The sequence below is a fragment of the Caenorhabditis briggsae genome (genome assembly GCF_000004555.2).
Source record: "Caenorhabditis briggsae complete genome, chrIII, whole genome shotgun sequence".
Lineage (NCBI taxonomy): Eukaryota > Metazoa > Nematoda > Chromadorea > Rhabditida > Rhabditidae > Caenorhabditis > Caenorhabditis briggsae.
In genome coordinates, this window is record NC_013490.2 from 3,491,414 (window position 1) to 3,514,568 (window position 23,155).

Sequence of the window (23,155 nt, forward strand, 5' to 3'; positions counted from 1 at the left end):
ACAATTCTGATTCGCTGAATTCCTATTTGGAACTTTCATAGTGGTGGAATATTTGAATATTGAAATTTCAAAGTTTTAGAATTTCAGAATTTTGTATATTTAGAAATTTCTCAATAACTAAATCTAATTTTTTCTCCATAGTCACAAATCCAAATATTTTGAACAATCCAGAATTTTCAGAGGATTTGGAGATTTCGAAAAGAATTTTAGGTTTTTTTTTTGAATTTTTTAAATCCCACTAATTTCAGATATAAAAAAACAGTTATTTTAAAAGCGAAAAATCCGAATTTGAACATTTCAGGTCTCAGAATTTCAGAACTTTGGAATATTCTAATCTGAAAATTCCAAAGATATCTGGGAACCTAAAAACCCTCACGTTCTTCTAAAATTCTCAAAAGGATTTCTTGACCTTTTAAAAACGTGAAAACCCAAAAACCTGTTGGCATTTTTTTTTTGGAAAGTCAGCGCCACGATTTTCCATAAAAGCCACAAAACTTGGCTGTTTCCGATTATTCCACTACTTTTCGAAGCTAATCAAAAATCGAATAGTGGCTATATCAACAAATAATGAGTAAGTTTTAAAAGAAAATTCTGGAAAAGATTGCTGAACTTTTCAGACATGCGCATCTTGTTCATATTGGTGTTCGTATCCTATGGATTCTCCAGGTTTTCTCGAGATACCAGTGGTAAGTTTTTTCTGGTTTTTTTTTTGAAATATACCGTAAAACCAGTATTAGAAGGGCCCCTTTAAGAAAAGGGCACTCCGAGAGGGGGAGGGCCCCTTCAAAATTTGAGAATTTCCTTAGGTTTTCAGTGAACAATATTTCTAAAATTTCGAAAAACCTGGGCGGAAAATTCTTTTTTGCTCAAAAGCTTGCTAATTTCGATGAAATTGATAGATTTTCATGAAATATGTAAAAAAATGAATTTTAGAGAATTCATCTACCGTAAAACCTGTATTAGAAGGGCCGGTCTATGAGAGGGGCTTTTCTATTACGGGGGCCCTTCTATTACAGGGGCCCTTCTAATACATGACCTACGGTAATTGTTCAATGAACATTTTCGGAAAAAATGGCCGGAAACAAAGAAAGGCCATCCAGAAGTTTCTTGTACCAATAGACGGGCCGGCCCTTCTAATAGAGATTTTACAGTAATTCAAAGAATTATTTTCAGATAAAATTCTCCAGCTCTCCGTTGATCGTATGGAAAAAATCGCAAGAATCACATATGGAATTTATGTTCAAAAAGGATTAACCGACGGTGAAATTTCCATTGACGAGATTTTCAAAATCAAGAATCTGAATCAAGTTTTCGAAGATTCTGGAGCCCTGGAAAACGAATTGAAATCTCTGGTTACTGTATCCCAATCGCTGAGAAAAAGTCCAGATATCGAGAAGAATCAGCAATATTTCCTGGCTCTGGAAGCTATTCGAAAGAAAGTTGATGGATTGGGTGATGTGGAAAAGTGGGCGGAGTCGGGAGAGATTCAGAAGATAACCCAGAGTTTGAAAGATAAGGAAATCGATCTTCCGAAGGTTGAGAGCTTCTTGGAATATTGTGGAAAATTGGATGAGGCATTCGTATTTCTAACGGGCAGGAAGAATTTGGATGACGCTGCGGATAAACTTTTAGCCACCGGATACTTTTCGGTTTTAAAAAATCGAGGAAATTCGCTGGCTTCTGAAATGAAACTTCTGAATTCCGATCATCAAGACGTCAAGACTGTCTTCGGTATCAAAAGTGTCAAGGATCCATTATCAGTGATTTTCCAAGCCACGGATGCTTCCAAAGAATTCAATAAACAAACCAAATCGTTTACTGTAGATCCTGATGCTAGAAACAAGAATTTTGAGAATTTCAAGGATATTTGGGAATATTCTCAAAAGTCTAATACAAATATTCAAGCTCTAAAATCAATTGAAGATTTGATGACGTCATCTGGAGAAACTTTTAATCCAACGACATTTGAAAAAATGTTTGATGATTTGAATGATCCTTGGGTGAAGTCAGTTATTAAATCTCCCGAATTTCCGAAGTCTCTGGAAAGTCTGAAACTCTTCGAAGCGTCATATCTAAAGAAAATTCAAGCCAATTTGAAAGGATCCAGAGGTCAAAACATTCCAATTTTTGATCTACTTTTAAATTCGAATTACAATCCAACGGAAGCTGAAACTGTGGCGAACGAATTTACAAACTGTCGAAAGAAACTTCCTGTGTCAAAGGTGCTAACTGCTGATATGGATTCGTTGAAAGCGGGTTCACAAAATATGGAAAAGTCAGTTGACGGCTTGAAATCAGTGCTTGATGGACTTATTGAAATTTCAAAGGACGCAGAATTCCAACAAATGCTCTCCGATGTCATTGGATTTGCTGAATCAAGTGTTGGTGACTTGCAAAGTGCCTTTGTCAAGTTCAAAAGCTATCAGGATTACGGTAAATTCAATCAAAAAGTTTTAAAGATCAAAAGTCTGGTTGAGAAGATCAAAAATCTAAAGTCCGAGTTGAAGATCCACGCTTTAGCTGTTCATGATAATGTAGGCAAAGTTGTCGATTATCAAAATAGCTACAAGTCATTATCCGAAGGATTTGGATGCTTGAAAAATGTCAAAAATTCTGGAAATCTCATTGGGATGATTGATCTTGCTAGAAATATGGGAAAACTGAGTTCGAGCTCTTTGGATCCCTTGGAGAAGTATATTGAGAAGATTGAAAAAATCTCTCCAGATCTAAAGAAACTCCAAAACGACATGAACTCTCTCAAAGGAAAGGGATCGGATGGTTTGGATCTTTTGAAGGATCGGAAGACTCATTCGGAAGTGATTCAAATGGCCACCCATGGAATCGGTGCAATGAAGACTGCAATTGAAAAGAAGGCGGAGATTCAAAAGATGGTTCCAGAACTGAAATTGGTTGATGATCTAAAGAAAACTTCAAAATCCTTGGATCAAAAAGATTTGGATAATTTGGACTCCTTGGTCATGATGGAAGCCTCTCTTGATGAAATGTATCAGGGCTTGGAATCTTGGAAATCGTCTCTCAAAAATCCAGAATTCACGAATCTGATCGATCATCATGAGATTTTTGTCAAAGCCAAAGCTGTTTCTGGATTGTCTTTGGATCTTTTGGAAATTGGAACTTCGTTGGAAAAGTTGATCGGGGAAACGACGGATACTCAGAAGAAAGCCAAATTGGAGGAGGTTCTGAAAATGGTTGATGAGATGGCATTCGTTGGAATGGAGTTTTCAAGGTATTCCAAAAGTTTCGATGATTCTAAGAAGACGTTGACAGCACTGGACACTTTCTTTGCTAGTTTTGCCAAGAATCCGTCTGGATCTTCTGGTTCTTCTGCTCTTTCGACAACTCAAAATTCGGCTGAATCACCTGAGTGAGTTTCTTGAATTTCATGAATTTCAGAATTTCTAAAAATTAAAAAAAAATTTTGAAAAAAAAAATTTCGGAACTTTTGGTATTCAGATTTTCAGAAATTCGGATAATTCCGAAATTTTCTAAATTTCGAATATTCAGAATACCTGAGTATTCAAAAAAAAAAGTTGGAGAACAATTTTTTCGAATTTTCGAGTTGCAGAACTTCAGAATTTCAGAATTTTAGAATTTGCAAACTTGAAAACATCAGAATTTTAATTTAAAAAAAAACGAAAAAAAAAATGTTAATTCAAAATTTGAGCCAAAAAAGTACCAGAATTCCCGCAACTTTCATATTTTTCGTTGAGATTTTTTCAAGACTAAAATGCCTGAAGCACCCACATTCTGGCGCCAAATTCAAAAAAATTCGAATACTCCCCTCAACTACCTAAGTGACTTACTTTAATTCTAACCTTTCTAATTTCAGCCACACCACTCTGATCTGCGTGATTGCATTGATTCTACTCCTAATCTTCGTTGTTGGTGGTGTTTGGGTGTTTCGGAGGTGTAAGAAGAAGAAGCTGAGAAGAAAGAATGCACTCGCGCCGCTCACACCAAATGGCGTCATCAGTGTCCCGAAAAAACCTCCAACTAAATCTTCAACTAAATCTTCTACTAAACCTGAGAAAAAACTGCAACCTTCATTACCTCTGGATAACACTCAATCAGATCACAACTCTTCAAAATCAAAGAAATCGGCAAAGAAAGTGGGACACAAAGAAGACCTTTCAGAGAATAAAACTCAAGCTGATGACGGTATTTTGATTATTTTTTTTCTAATAATTTAAAACCTTGAAATTCATTTTCAGCTTGGTGTTTGGAACATTACATATTTCAGTTACTCACCTCAAAAAAACCTCGAAAATCGAGCTTTATTCCGTTCGCTCACTTGACTCATCACTGCACGAGCCCGTTTCATTGGACTTCTCACCTTAAAGGTGGGGGGACAGGAGATTTTACGGGGGATTTTTGGGGCCAGAGTATGCATTCTACCGTGACGGTGTATAACGCTTAATGTCACTCTGCGTACAGCTGTCCCTCTCGCCTTTATGTATGGAATCGGGCGGCGGCTTCCTCTTTGCCCGTGTAGCTCAGTCGGTAGCGGCGCCTCACCCTCAATCCTCGTCCCACACGTTCAACTCCTCGAGAGGCATATTTAAACGAAATTTCGAGAACATTATTTTTTTTTCATGTCCCCCCACCTTTAATAAATCATTTGAAACTTTTTTCAACTAATTTTCACTGAAAAAAAAGGGAAAAACGAGAGAAAACGAGCATAAACGAGCGAAAGCGAAAGAAAACATCGAAAAAATATTGAAAAATTATTCGTCTTCTTGGCATAATGCATTAAAGTATGATTGTCAGTCAACGAACTCTCAGCAGCCAATTGAGAATTTTTGGAAAATTTACTGGGGCGCTCTTTCTGACCCCCTCGCCTGAACCCAAGTGAGTTATGCAATTTCCGAAAATATTGTTTAAAGTTATTAATCCAAAAAATCAAAAAAGTTTTGAAAATATGTTTGAGACACGGTTGCAAACCCGAGCGACGACAAAAAAACGTCATGAATAGTTTGAAAAATAATTTTTGAGTTTCTGAAGTTTCGAAATTCGAATCCTATAATCTTCGAAAATTCCAACAACGAAAAAAAAACAACAACAACAACACAATCATTTATTCATTTGCATCCATTTCCCAATCAATTCGGCGTTTCCATATTCAAATAAATCACGAATATCCCCGTCATCGTCTTCTTGATACCATTCGCCTTGTTTTCCGGTGTTTCTATGTCTGGTGTATCCCTTTTCGCTATAAATCCACCCTTCCTTCTCCATCTCTTTCCGACGTTTAGCCAACACTTTCTCCAATTCCGTTTGCTCTGTTTTCCTTTTCGCATCAATCTCATCTTTATCCTTTTTCCATTGAGCGTCAATTTCCCTTATGTCGTCTATGGTTTCGGTTTCCTCTTTTAATGTGGTTTTTTTAAGAAACACGCCGTCAGCAATGAGCTTCTCTTCGGATTTTCGATTCTTTCAGTTTTGACTTTTCTTTATGGGGTCAGTTCGAATCTGGCCTTTTAAAGGCGCAAATCTCAAAAACTAGGGTAGCTAGAGAATAGTTTATAATTACCAAAATGGAAAACCAAAGTAGAGTTTCATTTTTGTAGTTTACAACTATTTTCTAGCTACTGTAGTTTTGAAGTTATAAGCCTTTAAAGATTGTGCACACACCTAGCCGAAAAAGAAAGACGCCGATACGCATACATTTCAAAGGCGCATATCTCAAAAACTACGAAAGTTAGAAGAAAGTTGTCAACAATGAAAATAACAAAAACAATTAATCTTTATTTCAACAGTTGACAACTTTTTTCTAGCTACCGTAGTTTTTGAGATGTGCGCCTTTAAAGGTGGGACATCTCTAGCTAGGAGCGTGCGCAAACTTTGAAGGCGCATAGCTCAAAAGCTACGGTAGCTAGGAAAAAGTTGTCAACTACAAAAATGAAGATTTAATAGTATACTATTCCAGAACGCCACGTGTGAACTAATTGAGAAGCTGAAGATCGAGTACAATCTTCGTTTTAACTGGAAGTCATTTTTCTCAACGACTGAAGTTCATCGACAAAATCGATATCCTCCATCTTCTTCCCTTCCTCAGTTTTTTTCCCAAACTTCTGAATCAACCACTCGACATCTGCAAACTTTCACAGTTTTTTTAAAGTTTTGAAATTTTGAATTTTATTATTTTTTCGTAACTTTCAAATTACGAAATTTGGGGGTTTTCTTCGAATTTTTTGAGTTTTCGAATTCGCAATTTTGAAAACTCACAAGCAAACGCTCCGGATCTATTGACACCATCGCGACAATGAATAATCACTGGCTTCTTATTTTTTCTGGCGATTCTAACGAGATTCGAAAAGATCTTCGGATTCATCGGACATTCGGATAAATCACCATCTGTTGACTTTGCGTATTGGACGTGTTCAACTGTGAATGAGACCTCTTTTTCGGGATTCAGATCACTGAAAATTTCTGAAAATTTAAACGAAAAATTACAAAATCTCACCTGTATTTCACTTCCAGCTTTCTTCTCACAACCTGCCCATTTGCAAATTCTTTGTATTCTGTGCATTTGATTTCAAAGGAACCAACTCTAACAATTTCTCCCTCCTTCAACGGAATGTATTTGTAACAAACTGTCTTGCCTCCTTCCTCGAAACCGCTCGCCATAAACATTTGTTCCGTTAATAAATCCTTAATCATATGCCAAAAAACCCGAGTCTCTTCCTTATTCGTTGGATTTTTGCCAAGAATGAATTCAAGCGAATTGGGGAATTTCACTATGTTTGCATCCATTGGGTAATTGCGTGTTACAAATACCTGTGTACTTTCTTCAATTGAGTAATCGACTCTGGAAAAAAAAATTTTTTGGATTAATGTAAGCCTATGTAATAGCGTCTCAGTCCTTTCAGATGGCTTTTAATACGTCACAATGTACAGGAAATAAATAGACCTTCAATTTCGTCTTTTTTATAGCTACCGTATTACAACTTTTTTATAGCTACCGTAGTTTTCGAAATTTGCGCCTTTAAAGTTGGGACACCCCTTACTTCTTTCCTCTAGGAGGGCTCGCAATCTTTAAAGGCGCATATCTCAAAAACTACAGTAGCTAGTAAGAAGTTGTCAACTACAAAAACAATAAACAGAAATAGAGCTTCATTTTCATAGTTAACAACTTTTTTTTAGTTACCGTAGTTTTCGAGATATGCCACCTTAAAGTTGGGACACCCTTTACTTTTTTCCACTCGGAGCGTGCGCAATCTTTAAAGGCGCATACCTCAAGTACTACAGTAGCTAAGAAAAAGTTACTACAAAAATGGAGCTCTAGTTTGTTCAGTATTCTCCAAGGTGTTCTAAAGAATCCAATTATGCCAAACATTTGTTCTCAAAGCTTCAAAGTTAGATTTCTCAAAAATCTCAATGTGAGTTTGGGCACATTCAAGAATTTCAAAAATACCTTTAAAACGTTCAAGATGTTCTCAAATTTTCAAAATATATATATATTCTGATTAGTGTTGGATTACTGTAGTTTGGATTAATGTAATTAGAATTTCCACATCAATTAAAAATTTCCAGAATTTTCTTCACATAAATTTCGAAGAATTCAATATGTGGGAGGAGGATGAATAATCCTGCTGGGGTCCAATTTTTTGGGTAATTAATTAATTAATTAATTTATTTATTTATTGATTACGACCTTCCGTCGTGGAAAAAGAGAAAAAAGAGAAAAGGAATACAATACGAACACACAAAACACAGATACATTGATAATTGTATTCTAATTAGGATAGCCAGGTTAGATAATTAGAGGATGAGTAAGAAAATTTTATTTTCTACGAAAATAATTATTAGTAGAAAAATGTAAAAATCGGGAAAAGATAATTGGGGGTAATTAAAAAATTGGAACGTTTTTTTTGTTTTCTTTCTTAAGTTTTTGAAGTTTTTCCAGTCTCTTTTGCTGTTCTTGTCTTTCATAATCAAGATCTTCTTTATCAGCAATCCATTTCTGGTCCATTTGCATTATTTCATCTTGGGTTTCATCTTTGAAGTCGTTGTCCCGTTTCCAATTAAAGCGAAGATGATACTCGATCTTCAGCTTCTCAATTAGTTCACATGTGGCGTCCTGGAATAGTATAATTTCAGATTAAACATTTTCAATGAAATTGAAAATATTCAGAACTTTGTTTTTGTTGTCTACAATGTTTTTTATCTGTCGAAGTTTTCGAATTATGCGATTTTAAAGTTGGCACACCTTCGACGCTAGAAGAGTGCGCAATCTTTAACAATTATGGCAGCTGGAAAAAACTGTTAACTACAGCAAAAAAAAAACCAAAATTTAGCTTTATTTTTGTAGTTTACAACTTTCCTCTAGCTGCTGTAGTTTTTGAGATACGCGCTTTCAAAGTTGCGACTTCTCTTACGTTCTTTCTGTAAGGATCGTGTGCAATCTTTAAAAACGCATCCCTCAAAACCTACGGTAGTTAGAAAATATGTGTCAACTGTGACACTGAAGCTCTATTTTGGTTCTCTATTTTCATTCAAAACAACTTTTTTCTAGCTACCGTAGTTTTCGAGTTATGCGCCTTGAAAAACAAGTCGTCTATAAATGCAAGTTCAGAGAAGCGCTCAATCTTTAAAGGCGCATATCTCAAAAACTACGGTAGCTAAAAACAATTTTCAACTGCGAAAATGAAAATTTGAATGTATATATATCCAACTAAAAAAAAAACTTACACCATAAAGAAAAGCCAGAAATGCAATAATCGAAAATCCGAAGAGAATATCGTTGCTGACGGCGTGTTTCTTCATCGCTCTCAACGAAAAAAGCTCTTGGACAAAATCGATATCTTTATTAGGTTTATTTCCGAACCTTTGGATCAACCATTCGATATCTGGAAACTTTTCGAAGTTTCAATTTTTTGAATTTTTGAGAATTTGGTTTTTTTGGGTTTCAGAAGTTTCTTAAGAAAGAAGTTTTTCAGAAGTTTGAAAAGAAAAAAGTTTCGAATATTCAGATTATTCGCTATTTTGAAATAACTCACAAGCAAACGCTCCGGATCTATTGACACCATCCTGACAATGAACAATCACTGGCTCCTTATTGATTCTTGCCATTCGAACCAATTTCGCCACGATAGCCGGATTCATCGGACTTTCGGATAACGATTTCAGATCTTTTGCTTTGATATATTGGACATGTTCAATTATCAATTTCGGGGAATCTTTTCTGGAAATCGAAGGTTTCAAAATTTTTCCTCATTCAAACAGTTTTTTCTTTATTTTCAAAAGGGGACTCTGACCAGAAGTTTTTTCATTCATCAAAATATGTAGATCAATTCTAAAATTCTAAAATTCTAAAATTCTAAAATTCTAAAATTCTAAAATTCTAAAATTCTAAAATTCTAAAATTCTAAAATTCTAAAATTCTAAAATTCTAAAATTCTAAAATTCTAAAATTCTAAAATTCTAAAATTCTAAAATTCTAAAATTCTAAAATTCTAAAATTCTAAAATTCTAAAATTCTAAAATTCTAAAATTCTAAAATTCTAAAATTCTAAAATTCTAAAATTCTAAAATTCTAAAATTCTAAAATTCTAAAATTCTAAAATTTCAAAAAGGCTAAAGTTCTTTTCTCGCCCTTTCTGGAAACTTCCGGACAGTTATTGACTTTTCTTTTAATTCCCTCCAAAGCTGAAGTGGCCTAGAATTTTCAGTATTTGCGGGAATTCAAAAAACGATTCGAGAACTTTTCAGAAGTTGAAAAATCAAATTTTTTTTGTTACTATATGAATCTACATACACATTTTGATGCAACAAAATAAAATAATTTTTGGACGGAGTCTCCCTTTGAAAAAAAATTCCCAAAAAATTAAAATCTCACTCGTATGTGACTTCCAACTGTCTTCTCACAACCTGTCCACCTCCTACTTCTTTGTATTCTTTGCATTCGATTGTATACACTTGATTGTCTTTCTTGAATGTCTTTATATGTCCCTTTTCCAGTGGAATATACTCGTAACACATATTCTTGCCATCTTCTTCGAAACCACTCATCATGAACACTTCTTTAGTTTTTGACTCCTTAATCATAACCCAAAACCAATATGCTTCCTCTTCGGTCGTTGGAGATTTTCCAAGAATGAATTGGAGCTTATTGGGAAATGTCACTGTGTTTGCATCCATTTGTTGTGTTTTTTGTACCCACTTTCTTCTCTTTCCATTCGGTTTCTGAACCCAGTATTTTATTTCGAACTGTGTTCTTGGTTCAATTTCGTACTTTGTTCTGAAAGAAATCAATTTTTACAAAGATCTTGAGCCCTTTAGATTTTTTTAAAGAAGGAAAACGGGGGGCTATGAGTTGAGGGGTGCCACTAAAATTTTCGATTTTTACTTTTTTTTTTTGAGCCTACTTTTGGAAATATGCACTTTTAAAGATTGTCAATGCTTCTAGCTGAGAAATGTTCGGAGGTGTCCCGACTTTAAAGGCGCATAACTCAAAAACTACGGAAGCTAGCTAAAATTGCAAATTACAAAAATGAAGGTCTGATTTTGTTTTTATTTTTAATGTTAACAACTTTTTTCTAGTTAGTAGTTTTTGAGATATGCGCCTTTAAAACTCATGCTTTCCTGCGTCTCTTCCGTTAAGACCCCTAACTAAAAAAAGGTGCATATCTTTCACTCGAAACCATAGCGTAAATATGTTAACTCTCGAACCGAAAAAAAACCCCAAACACTTCCCGTACTCAAAATAAGCACTTCTTGAGACTCCTATTCTAAATTTAAAGGCGCATGACGCCAAAACTACGGTAACTAAAAAAAAACAATTGTCAAAAACTAACCTTCCATCAGTATTTCCACCGAAAAACGATTCGGATGTATTGTTCATGTAGAGATATGCAAAACACAAAGAGACGAATTCCCAATAAAACGTATAGACATTTCCAACTATCTTGGTTTTCTCGCCAATCGCTTTTTCCTTCTTACTTGCTTCCTTAATTTTCACCTCTTTCGTCTTTCTCAGCTTCTCAAATATAGTATCGCACAACCAGCTAATTAGGTCGCGAGAAACATTAATTTTACACCTTGCTGAAATATTTTTAAGGTCAAAGATCAAAAAAACAACTATAAAAATACCTTCACCATCTTGAGTTTTCTCCGCTGGAGCATCTTTCTTGGATCCCACTTTTGTCTCCTTTTCATCTTTTTTTGATTTTTTAGAATTGTGATCCGATTGAGTTTTGTCCAGAAGTAACTCTGCGGGTGGAGGGTTGAGTGAGGGTTCTTTTTCAGCTTCTTTTTCTGGTAGAGTTGAAGGTTGAACTGCAGGTGCTTCTTCTGGTACAAAGGTGACGCCATCTCGGGAGACCGGTGCGATTGCATCCTTTCTTCTTTGTTTCCTCTTTTTCCTTTCCTCCATGAATTTTTTAAACTTCGGGTATCCAAAAATATAGCCGAGAACTATAGCTATGAGAAATAGAAGTGCGAGAGCAATTCCGATGATCAGGTGGGTGTAGCTGAAATTTAAAAAAAGTCTGAGAAATTAAAAAAAAAGCCTGAAAAATTCAAAAATTTCTAAAATTCAGAACAATCCAGAATTTAATTTTTAAGTTTTCAAAATTTCATTCAACCTTTTTTGGATTTTTCGTATTTCAGAGATTCTGAATTTACAAAAATTTTAAAATTTGATTTAACACGATTTTTTCGAATTTCAGAATTTTAAAAAATTTTAATTTTTTTTTAATTTCAGAGTTTTAGGAATTTTGGAGTTTTTAAACCTTCTGAAAAACTCACTCTGAAGATTGAGCCGAAATTTGTGTTGTTGAAAAAGCAGAAGAACCAGAAGATCCAGGTGGATTCTTTGTTGAAAAAGCAGAAGAACCAGAAGATCCAGGTGGATTCTTTGTTGAAAAAGCAGAAGAACCAGAAGATCCAGGTGGATTCTTTGTTGAAAAAGCAGAAGAACCAGAAGATCCAGACGGATTCTTGGCAAAACTAGCAAAGAAAGTGTCCAGTGCTGTCAACGTCTTCTTAGAATCATCGAAACTTTTGGAATACCTTGAAAACTCCATTCCAACGAATGCCATCTCATCAAACATTTTCAGAACCTCCTCCAATTTGGCTTTCTTCTGAGTATCCGTCGTTTCCCCGATCAACTTTTCCAACGAAGTTCCAATTTCCAAAAGATCCAAAGACAATCCAGAAACAGCTTTGGCTTTGACAAAAATCTCATGATGATCGATTAGATTCGTGGATTCTGGATTTTTGAGAGACAATTTCCAAGATTCCAAGCCCTGATACATTTCATCAAGAGAGGCTTCCATCATGACCAAGGAGTCCAAATTATCCAAATCTTTTTGATCCAAGGATTTTGAAGTTTTCTTTAGATCATCAACCAATTTCAGTTCTGGAACCATCTTTTGAATCTCCGCCTTCTTTTCAATTGCAGTCTTCATTGCACCGATTCCATGGGTGGCCATTTGAATCACTTCCGAATGAGTCTTCCGATCCTTCAAAAGATCCAAACCATCCGATCCCTTTCCTTTGAGAGAGTTCATGTCGTTTTGGAGTTTCTTTAGATCTGGAGAGATTTTTTCAATCTTCTCAATATACTTCTCCAAGGGATCCAAAGAGCTCGAACTCAGTTTTCCCATATTTCTAGTCAGATCAATCATCCCAATGAGATTTCCAGAATTTTTGACATTTTTCAAGCATCCAAATCCTTCGGATAATGACTTGTAGCTATTTTGAAAATCGACAACTTTGCCTACATTATCATGAACAGCTAAAGCGTGGATCTTCAACTCGGACTTTAGATTTTTGATCTTCTCAACCAGACTTTTGATCTTTAAAACTTTTTGATTGAATTTACCGTAATCCTGATAGCTTTTGAACTTGTCAAAGGCACCTTGCAAGTCACCAACACTTGATTCAGCAAATCCAATGACATCGGATAGCATTTGTTGGAATTCCGGGTCCTTTGAAATTTCCATAAGAGCTTCCAATATGGACTTCAAGCCATCGACTGATTTTTCCATGTTTTGGCAACTCGCTTTTAACGAATCCATATCAGTTGTTGATATCGCTGTTCTTGGAATTTTTTCTAGGCAATTTTTGAATTCTTTCGCCACAGTTTCAGCTTCCGTTGGATTGTAATCAATTGTCAAAAGTAGATCGATAATTGGAACTTTTTGACCTCCGGATCCTTTCAAATTGGCTCGAATTTTTTTCAGCGAATGAGCTTCAAAGAGTTTCAAATTTTCCAGCGATTTTGAAAAATTAGGAGATTCGATAACAGATTTGAGCCAAGGATCATTCAAGTCTTCAAACACTTTTTCAAATGTTGCTTGATTCGGAATGTTTCCAGATGACGTCATGAAATCTTCAACTGATTTCAATCCTTGGATATTTTTGTTCGATTTTTTTGAATACGTAAAAATGTCTTGGAAGTTCTGGAAATTCTTCTCTTTAGCTTCAGATTTTGTAGTCAACGAGCCGGATTGTTTATCAAATTCTTTGGCAGCACAGTCGCTTGGAAAATCACTGATAATGGATCCTTGACACTTTTGATATCAAAAACCGTCTTGACGTCTGGATGATCGGAATTCAGAATCTTGATTTCAGAAGCCAACAATGTTCCTTCGTCTTTTAAAACCGAAAAGTGTAAGGAGGCAAAACCTTTATCCGCAGCGTTATCCAAATTCTTCCTATCCGTTAGAAATACGAATGCCTCATCCAATTTTCCACAATATTCCAAGAACTTCTCAACCTTCGGAAGATCAATTTCCTTGTCTTTCAAATTCTGGGTTATCTTCTGAATCTCTCCAGACTCCGCCCACTTTTCCACATCACCCAATCCATCAACTTTCTTTCGAATAGCTTCCAGAGCCAGGAAATATTGCTGATTCTTCTCGATATCTGGACTTTTTCTCAGCGATTGGGATACAGTAACCAGAGATTTCAATTCGTTTTTCAGGGCTCCAGAATCTTCGAAAACTTGATTCAGGTTCTTGATTTTAAAAATCTCGTCAATGGAAATTTCACCGTCGGTTAATCCTTTTTGAACATAAATTCCATATGTGATTCTTGCGATTTTTTCCATACGATCCACTGAGAGTTTCAGATTAGTATCTGAAAAATGAAAAATTATAAACTTTAAAAAAAAACCAAAAAGACTTACCACTGGTATCTCGAGAAAACCTGGAGAATCCATAGGATACGAACACCAATATGAACAAGATGCGCATGTCTGAAAAGTTCAGCAATCTTTTCCAGAATTTTCTTTTAAAACTTACTCATTATTTGTTGATATAGCCACTATTCGATTTTTGATTAGCTTCGAAAAGTAGTGGAATAATCGGAAACAGCCAAGTTTTGTGGCTTTTATGGAAAATCGTGGCGCTGACTTTCCAAAAAAAAAAGGTTTTTGGGATTTCACGTTTTTAAAAGGTCAAGAAATTTTTTGAGAATTTCGGAAGAACGTGAGGGTTTTTAGGTTCCCAGATATCTTTGGAATTTTCAGATTAGAATATTCCAAAGTTCTGGAATTCTGAAACCTGAAAATTCTGATTTTCCGTTTTTAAAATAACTGTTTTTTTTATATCTGAAATTCGTGGGAGTTAAAAAATTCAAAAAAAAATCCTTAAATTCTTTTCGAAATCTCCAAATCCACTGAAAATTCTGGATTGTTCAGAATATTTGGATTTGTGACTATGGAGTAAAAAAGGGAAACTTCAATTTTTTTGAAGTTTCTCAAAGTTCTGAAAATCGAAATTCTGGTTTATAATTTTTCGATTTTTTTTCAGAATTTCTGAAAATCTCAGTACTTGATTCTAGTAAGATCATGAATTCCAGTTTTGCAATAAAATGTTTATTAAATATAAAAAATAAAAATGAAAAGGTAGAAGTCAACAGAAATATCATGCGACCATGTCGAGTTTCTGAAAAAATACACTTTTGGCCAAATTTTTTTATAAATATCGGCCTTTTTTTGCCTATTTTTAGTTGAAAATCGTGAAGTTTGAAGCCCTACAAAAGCGATCCAGAATTTTCCGATTTGCTTGAAAATTTTGCAGTATACTAAACAAAAATAGAACTTCAATTTTTTAATTGACAACTTTTTTCTAGCTACCGTAGTTTTTGAGCTATGCGCCTTTAAAATAGAGCGTCTCCCCCTCGTCGCAGGTTGTTCCCAGCTGTGAAAGCGTGCATAATCTTTAAAGGCGCATATCTCAGAAACTACGGTAGCTAGCAAAAGGTGTCAACTATAAAAATGAACCTCTATTTTTGTTTAGTATACTGCAAAATTTTCAAGCAAATCGGAAAATACCTGGATCGCTTTCGTAGGGCTTCAAACTTCACGATTTGCAACTAAAAATAGGCAAAACAAGGTCAGTTTTGCAAACGCGCTCTGGCTCACCTCATCTCCATTCATTGTTTGCCATATACCCCAACAGATCCTCAATCCTGAAGATCGATTGTGCAGGATAATCTTGGTCGACCGTGTGTTTCGTGTGGAATGCAATCATTCTACCAAGAGCTTCCCGGGATTCTGATGCTTCGAGCAATCGGATCAGAGCATCCACAAATACCGTATCCTCCACATTTCTTCTGATGTCCTCGGTTTTTACTCCAAACGCCTCCACAACCGAAGTAACGTCATCTATTCCAGTGAAAAAGTCCTTAATGAATTGACATTTGGCTTTAGAAGTTTCAGGATCCTCTAGGATGGTTTGCAGAGCCAGAAAGACTTCCCGGTACGTTCCATCTGTTCCAAGAGTCCTTTCGAGTTCTCTGAATGGAGCAAGTCGGGGCCCGCGGCTCTCTGGAGGTCCTGCTCGGTAAATCGAATCGATAAGGGCAAGTGCTTCATGGACATCCATCCAAGATCCATTTCTTGTAGTATTCGAGAGTTTAGAGAGAGTATTAAAGAAATCCTCAGAGTTCTTAGAACCTTTTTCTTTGTTAGTTCTTAAAATCTCCCGAATCGATCGGAGGTACGCCAAAAGATCCCTATCACTCCTGGAAATGGATCCGATGCTTTGAAGGGCTGATCTGAGTTTTTGGGCTTCCTCGAAACTGGTTGGGTGGACTCCAAAAATCAAATTAAATGTCTCCACCAATGTTGAATCCTCCGAAAGCGTGTTGAGGTTATTAGCAAACTTCTGAAGATCAGTTTTCTGTTTAGCCATCAATTGAACAGGGATGAGCAATCCATTGGGATCCGCCTCTTGTACGCTGGCGAACAATGCATTCATAGTAGTAGCACTCTCAAACCGAGATGGTGAAAAAAGTTGAATGGTTGGAGCAGGTTTCTCGAAATACAAGTCAAACAATTCCTTGTAGCCTTCTCTCCCATTATCACCAGTATTGCTCAGTTTTAAAACGATTTGAAGAGCTCTTTGGAGATTGTTGTAGGCTATTTCATCTTCAGAGTACATGTTCAGGGCTTCTTGGCATTTAGAATTGGCATTTGCAACGGACCTGAAATTTTAGAATAGAAAATTTGGAACTTTAGAAAACGAAATGTTGAAATTTTCAAAAAATCCCAAAATAAAAAACTAAAAATTTCCAAAAACATTTTTCTAGAAAGTTTATATTCAGATCATATTTTTTAAAAACCATTCTACAGTAACCAAACTACAGTAAACAACAGTCTTACAGTACTAAGAATACAGCAATCCCAGGCTTTTGGCTGCTACAATAACCCTACAACAACGACCAATAAAGTACAGTCATCGACAACCACAGTACTCCACAAGAAACTAGAGTAACTACAGTACCTGATCACGAATACAGTGACCGAACTACAGTAATCCAAAATACAAAACTACAGTATTTAATTTCACAAATTCTTAGAATTTTAGAATTTTAGACTACAGTAATCCGCATTAGTGTAAAACAGTCTTACAGTTTCACTAATACAGTAATCCCAAGATTTGTCTACAGCGACTATAGTAACCAGACTGCAGTAGCCAATACAACCACAGTACTTAGCCACAAACTACAGTAATTTCATACCTACAGTACTCCAGAATGAAGCAGTTATCCGATACTATGACGGTAGCATAGTTCACTTAAACCACATCTCAACTACAGTAACCAAACTACAGTCCTGTACAAAAGTTACAGTAATCAATAAAAGTACAATATTGCTAATCTTCTCTTCCAGGATTTTCGAAATTTCATACATTTCAAAAATTTTGAATTTCAAACTCTTTTAAACGTACAATACCACAAATACAGTAATCTCAGGCTTCTGAATGTAGCTACAGTATCAAAACTACAGCAACTATTTTTGTTTTTAGTAACCAAAATACAGTAACCCTACGAGTTTTGGAATTTTAAAATTTTCTGGAAGTTAAAAATGTTTCGGAAATTTTTAATTTTTGGAATTTTTAATTTCAGAATTTCAGAATTTCAAAACGAACCCTCCAAGATTGAATCAATCTCGCTCCAGCAATAAACGTATTTTTAAGACCATTCATCCCTCCGATTGTCGAGGCTTCCGTTTCGTCCATCGCCTTTTTCACGGCATCAACGAACATGTACTGGATTTGACTCAGTTGAGCCCTTCCTAATTTCCTACTGATTTCTCCCCAGATTTCGTTCCACACAGCTGTATACTCTGGAGATTTGTCATCACCGCCATCATAAATCGTTGAATCCTTCATGCTAAAAATTACCAATCGATTCAACAGCGTATCTGGAGCACCAGTAGTATTGAACATATCCTCATAAGCTTTTTGAAATCCGCTCAATACAGTAATCCCAATATCCGAATTCGAAATTGCTTCCATTATCCGATCCTGGTACATTCTGAAGTATTCCACATCTCTGAGGAGCATTCCTCCTCTAGTTAACCATGGTTGGGCTTCCAGAACATCTCCAAGTAGGTCAAAATTCTCTGGACCCACTACATGATGCAGGAGGACCAATGGCTCGATATAACGCTCCTTTAAAGTCTCATTCAAGTTCCAAATTTTGTTTATCTCAGCTCGGAGCATAGTTCCATTGAAATAGGTCTCTCTGGAGTATCCGTTCTCCATTAGAGTAGTTCCAAGACCTCTAATAAAGCTGACCAATTGTTTGGAATATTCAGATTGTTCCAGAATCATTGAAACAAGATCGATAAGCCAATTCTGATGGGTTAGAGCATCCGGTTCGTTTAGTTTAATCATTCCTTTCATTCTTCTCAATCCATAATCTCCATTTTTGATTTCATATTGGGTGTTATTCAAAGCTTGAATTGCTCCTTGGAATTGAAAATCGGGAATGATACTTTGAGTCAAAATCACTTTGTTCATGGTACTTTTTGTTGAAAATCCATCAGCCAGGTAGAGGTCTCGAAGAGCGGTGTAGAATCCTTCAACGTTGAGATCCTTGACTTCTTGAAGGGCGGCAATGGTGTCCGGACTTAAATCAGAGAGGGGTTTTTTTTTTCAGCCAAGAAAGAAAAGCAGAAAAAACTGATACAAAACCAGGAGCGATTTCTTATATTTATATAGGCCGAGTTCTGCATAAAATTTGCATTTTATTTGTACCAAAAAAATCTTTTATGAGAAGAAAAATTGAAATTTCGAAAAAAAAAATAGAAAAGTTGCATTTTCACAGTATTTTTGATCAAAAGATTTATAAAAAAACGGAGAAAAAGAGTATCAGAGTTTGGGGGAAAAATGGGAAAAATTAGAATAAAAAAGGAAATAAATTAGTTCTCGAGGTCCTCCTTGTCCTCCAACTTTGCCGGATCCAGCTTCAGCCGTTTGATCTGTTTCGCATTGTCGCTTTCCATTTGGCGATTCTCCAATTCCATTCTGGAATTTTTGAATTTAGGCATTTTTTCGAATTTTCGAATTTCTAGAATTTTTGAATTTTCGAATTTTAGAATTTCCGAATTCACATGATTGTCAAATAGTCTTACAGTAGCCCGAATACAGTAATCCCAGGCTTCCGGCTGCTACAGTAACCCTACTACAGTAACCAACACAAGTACAGTAATTCACAAAAAACTACAGTAAACAAAATATAGAATCTTGGAATTTTCAGAATTTTAGTATTTCAGAATAGTTTTCGGTCTCTTTCAGGCTGGTTTAGGCCATTCTAGGCCTTTCCTGGTCAATCTTAGGCCATTTTTAGGTTATTTGTCATGGCTTTTGGATAATTTTAGGGCATTTTAGACCCATTTATAGGCTGGTCTAAGCCAATTTTTGGCTATTTTGAGTCATTTTAGGTCTTTCCTGGTCAATCCTAGGCCATTTTAGGCTATTTTAAGGCCATTTTTTATAGATTTTGGATGAATGTAGGCCATTTTTAGGTGATTTTTGGGCTTATCTAGGTCATTTTTAGGGTATATAAACCCAGTTTAAACTATTTTAGGCCATTTTAGGCCTTTCCTTGTCAATCTTAGGCCATTTTTTACGGCTTTCGAATGATTTTAGGCCATTGTCAGGCCATATTTAATGGATTATGAATGATTTTAGGCTCCTTTTAGGACAGTTTAGGGCTTTCCTAGTCAATCCTAGGTCATGATTAGGCCATTTAAACCTATTATAGATTATTTTCAGCCGATTTTTCACTTTTTCAGCTCGTTAATAGTCGATTTTGGACAATTTCAAGCCTTCTACGATTCTAAGATTCTAAAAATCTGAAATTCCTCAAGGATTACTGTAGCTCTCCAATCGCCAAACGGAAACCTCAAATTGGCCAATTACAATCTTCAAATTTCAAGAATTTCAGAATCTTAGAATTTTGGAATTCTAGAATTTTCTGAATTTTAGAATTTCGAAAATTTAGTATTTTAGAATATCAGAATTTTTAGAATTTCAAGATCCAAAAATTTTAGAATTCCATAGTAATCCTGCAGTAACCCCAATACAATATACTGCATGATTGTCAAACAGTCTCACAGTACTCTGAATACAGTATCCCAAGACTTCTGGCTACTACAGTAACCCTACTACGGTAATCAATACAAGTACAGTAATTTAAAAATACCGTACTTATAATTATTGGTGACCATTGAGACCCACGACTGCTCCAACTGTTTCACTTTGTCGCCCGCCTTCAACTGAGCCATTTTCCGGCTCGCGTGGATTTCCATAATCGCGTCTCTGGTGCTCCGAAGCTCCTTCTCCGCCTCCGTCAGTATCTGCTCCATTGCTTTGTTCCGTTGAAGATAGTTCTCTGCCGCGTACTCATCCATCAGCTCCAGATTGATTTGACGCAACATCAGGTGCTCGTTTTGAGCCTTCGCGTTGCGGAGCACCTGCAAAATGGATATAGAATAGGTTTTGTGACTTGAAATCGCGATTTTAGCCTCGAAAAGAGTGCTGCAAGGCTTGAAATTGTGTTCCTGATCTAAAAAGTTGCATTTTTCACTCAAAAACCCAATTTCCATACACCTAGATTGGAAATTAATGCTCAAAAACAACCATCCAGAGCTCAAATATGCAATTTTCAGGCTGAAAAATCGTATTTCTAGGCTAAACTCCCAATTTTACAAGCTGAAAACCTATTTTTTGAGTCGAAATTGCGAATTTTGGCTGGTGAAGCGCGGATTTTCAGAATTTCCAGCAAACTTCCAGCGCTAATTTCTTTACTTTAAGGCAAAAAACCTTCATTTTTAGGCGAAAATCTAGACTTGAATGCCAACAAAAATCCAAATTTTTACAGCTCAAGAAGCAAATTTTAAGACAGAAAAAATCCATTTTTCAGGTTGCTAAATTCAGAATTTGTGCTCAAAAACCACACTTTCAGACTTTCTAGACTTTAAAGTCGAGTTTTAAGACTATAAACCACAATTTGTACAGCTCAAACACACACTTTTGAGCTCAAAATAGCATTTTCTATGGCTAAAAATTGTATTTTATGGCTGCAAGTCTGATATTTTACAGCTCAAAATTTCACTTGTAAGCTCGAAATCCCGTTTTCAGGCTCCTAAAAAATATTCAATGAGCCTAAAATGCCCTCATAAGGGCCTAAAATCATTCAAAATTTATAAAAAATGACCAGAGAAGGCCTAAAATGGCCTAAAATAGCCTGAAAATGCCTAAATATCCCACTTTCAGGCTGAAATGATGGCATTCGAAACCTCAAAAATCATATTTCCATACAAAAAGTTACCAATTTGGCTCGAAAAGCGGAGATTTTCAGAGTTCGGAATCCACTTTTTACAGAATCCCAAGCTCGAAAATCCAACTTTGAGGCTCCTAAATTGCAAATTTACGCTCTAAAAAGCCATTTCTACAGCTTAAATATCATTTTAAAGGCAATTGCTCAGCTCTAAAATCGAATTTGAAAGCTAAAAATTCCATTTTTAGGGTTAAATTTGCAATTTTCGGCCCAAGCGCAGATTTTTAGCCATAAAATTCACATTTCAAAGCTCAAAATCGGGCTCACAAGGTCCATGTTTAGATTAGAAAATGCCATTAAAAAGCTCAAAAATTGCAAATTTCAAGGTCAAAAACCTTATTTTAAAGTTGCATTTACTTACAATTAGCTAAAAAATCTGATTTTTCGAAGCTTAAAAATGGTACTCCAGCTCTAAAAATCTGGTTTTTTGAAGCTCAAAATTGCGCGTTTCGTCTCAAAAAACAGCTAATTAAGACTCCAGATCCCCATTTTCATGCTCCAAAATGCGAATTTACGCGCAAAAATGGCTAAAAATCGTATTTTACAGCACGAAATCCCGTTTTCAAGTTGCTGAACTGCACATTTATGCTCAAAAATGACCACTTTTATAGCTCAACTATCACATTTCCTTGCTGAAAATTTGTATATTCTGAGCCTAAAATCGTGCTTCAAGGCTATAAAAATCCAATTTCCAAAACTCAAAATTGCAATTTTAGACTCGAAAAAAAAATGAAAAAAAAAACGTCGGGTTTCAAGGCTAAAAATCCCATTTTTGATCCTAAAAATATAGTTTTTAGCTCAAAAATCAAAATTTCAGACTTCCAATCTTTAAAATTCGATTCTCAGTCTCCTAAAATGCAAATTTATGCTTGAAAATTACCATTTTTCAGGCTAAAAACCCCAAATTTCTGGGCTCAAAAATTGAATTTCCAGCCGATTTTCAGCCTTTCTGAGCTCAAAAACCAACTATTTAAGCTCCAATCCTCTTACCTTGGCCCACAACTTTCTATCCACACCCTTGACAGCGGACGGTGGTGGTAGTTCGCACCGGCTCATATCCAACTTTCCCATCTCCTCTTTTTTCTTCATTCGACTCATTTCTTTGAGCATGCAAGGCGTCAGGAATGCATCATAATCCGGCACTGGCAGATGGGTCAGATAGTTTTTCGTCGGGCGGAATGTCTGCAATTTTTTAGTAGCTTTTCTTTGAATGCTGATAAATTATCATTATTAGTGATAATTCGAAAAACCCCCGAAATTTTAAAAAAAAATCCTGAGTTTTAGGGCTTTTTGACTGAATTATCAGCTTCAAAACTGGCTGAAAAGTGCCAAAAAATTGAAAAACGGAATTTTTTTCGGATTTTCAGAATTTCAGAAAACTGAGAATTGTTGTTTATTCTGGTTTTTAGGGATTTTCGAGATATTTTTACCGTTTTCAGCTTAATTTACCGTTAATTTACCTTTTTTTTACCACTTTAGGCCAATTTCAACGATTTTCAGCAGGTTTTGAACCATTTTCAGCTCAAAATGCCCGAATTTAAGCCGTTTTTTGACCATTTTAGGTTGATTTTAACAATTTAGCTATTTTTAGATCATTTTCAGAGAAAAATTCCCGAATTTTTAAAGTTTTGTGACAATTTTCCGCTAAAACTAACCCAATTTCAGTTGTTTCTGGACCATGCTAGGTAAATTTTAACTATTTTTAGCTATTTTTGAACCATTTTCAGCGAAAAATGACCCATTTTAACGATTTTCACAACAACAACTACCGTAACCTAAAATATATGTTAAACTTTCCGTTTTTCTGTTATTTTCTCCGGGTTACTGTAGTTATGGGACCTTCCCTACCTTGCACTCGTGCTCAACAAGATTCCTCGCGAGCTGTCGGTCCGTCTCATTGTATTCCGTGTCGAGGTACGGTAACGCGTCGACGAGAACCTGAAAATGAAGAAAAATTGCTTTCTAGGCTCTAGGCCACCGTAGCGGATGGCCTAAAAATGACCTATAATTCCCTGATGTGTTTTCTAGGCCATTTTTAGGGTGGTGGTCA

The 23,155-nt window shown here is 35.7% G+C and overlaps 4 protein-coding genes across 4 annotated transcripts in view; 1 reads left to right on the forward strand and 3 right to left on the reverse strand.

Moving 5' to 3' along the window:
• Nucleotides 1–619: 619 nt before the first annotated feature.
• CBG17491 lies at nucleotides 620–4,438 on the forward strand (the record flags this gene model as incomplete). The annotated part of the gene is made up of 4 exons (XM_002641063.2): nucleotides 620–686; nucleotides 1,174–3,385; nucleotides 3,851–4,179; nucleotides 4,233–4,438. 4 exons carry the CDS (start codon nucleotides 620–622, stop codon nucleotides 4,436–4,438), a joined length of 2,814 nt encoding a protein of 937 aa, XP_002641109.2.
• Nucleotides 4,439–5,999: 1,561 nt separating this feature from the next.
• On the reverse strand, nucleotides 6,000–6,774 carry CBG25833 (the record flags this gene model as incomplete). The annotated part of the gene is made up of 3 exons (XM_045243559.1): nucleotides 6,000–6,119; nucleotides 6,251–6,440; nucleotides 6,485–6,774. 3 exons carry the CDS (start codon nucleotides 6,772–6,774, stop codon nucleotides 6,000–6,002), a joined length of 600 nt encoding a protein of 199 aa, XP_045099996.1.
• A 1,096-nt stretch (nucleotides 6,775–7,870) lies between these two features.
• Cbr-hpo-7 lies at nucleotides 7,871–14,222 on the reverse strand (the record flags this gene model as incomplete). The annotated part of the gene is made up of 8 exons (XM_045243560.1): nucleotides 7,871–8,101; nucleotides 8,713–8,870; nucleotides 9,021–9,205; nucleotides 9,860–10,261; nucleotides 10,818–11,492; nucleotides 11,770–13,427; nucleotides 13,472–14,106; nucleotides 14,156–14,222. 8 exons carry the CDS (start codon nucleotides 14,220–14,222, stop codon nucleotides 7,871–7,873), a joined length of 4,011 nt encoding a protein of 1,336 aa, XP_045096208.1.
• Nucleotides 14,223–15,395: 1,173 nt separating this feature from the next.
• Nucleotides 15,396–23,155, reverse strand: part of CBG17488 — a gene marked incomplete at both ends in the record, with an annotated part of 8,669 nt that continues 909 nt past the window's right edge. The window contains 6 exons of the mRNA XM_045243561.1: nucleotides 15,396–16,458; nucleotides 16,637–16,683; nucleotides 17,406–18,390; nucleotides 19,974–20,239; nucleotides 22,096–22,287; nucleotides 22,954–23,043. Coding sequence (XP_045096209.1) covers nucleotides 15,396–16,458; nucleotides 16,637–16,683; nucleotides 17,406–18,390; nucleotides 19,974–20,239; nucleotides 22,096–22,287; nucleotides 22,954–23,043 — 2,643 coding nt within the window. The remainder of the gene's footprint in view (nucleotides 16,459–16,636; nucleotides 16,684–17,405; nucleotides 18,391–19,973; nucleotides 20,240–22,095; nucleotides 22,288–22,953; nucleotides 23,044–23,155) is intronic.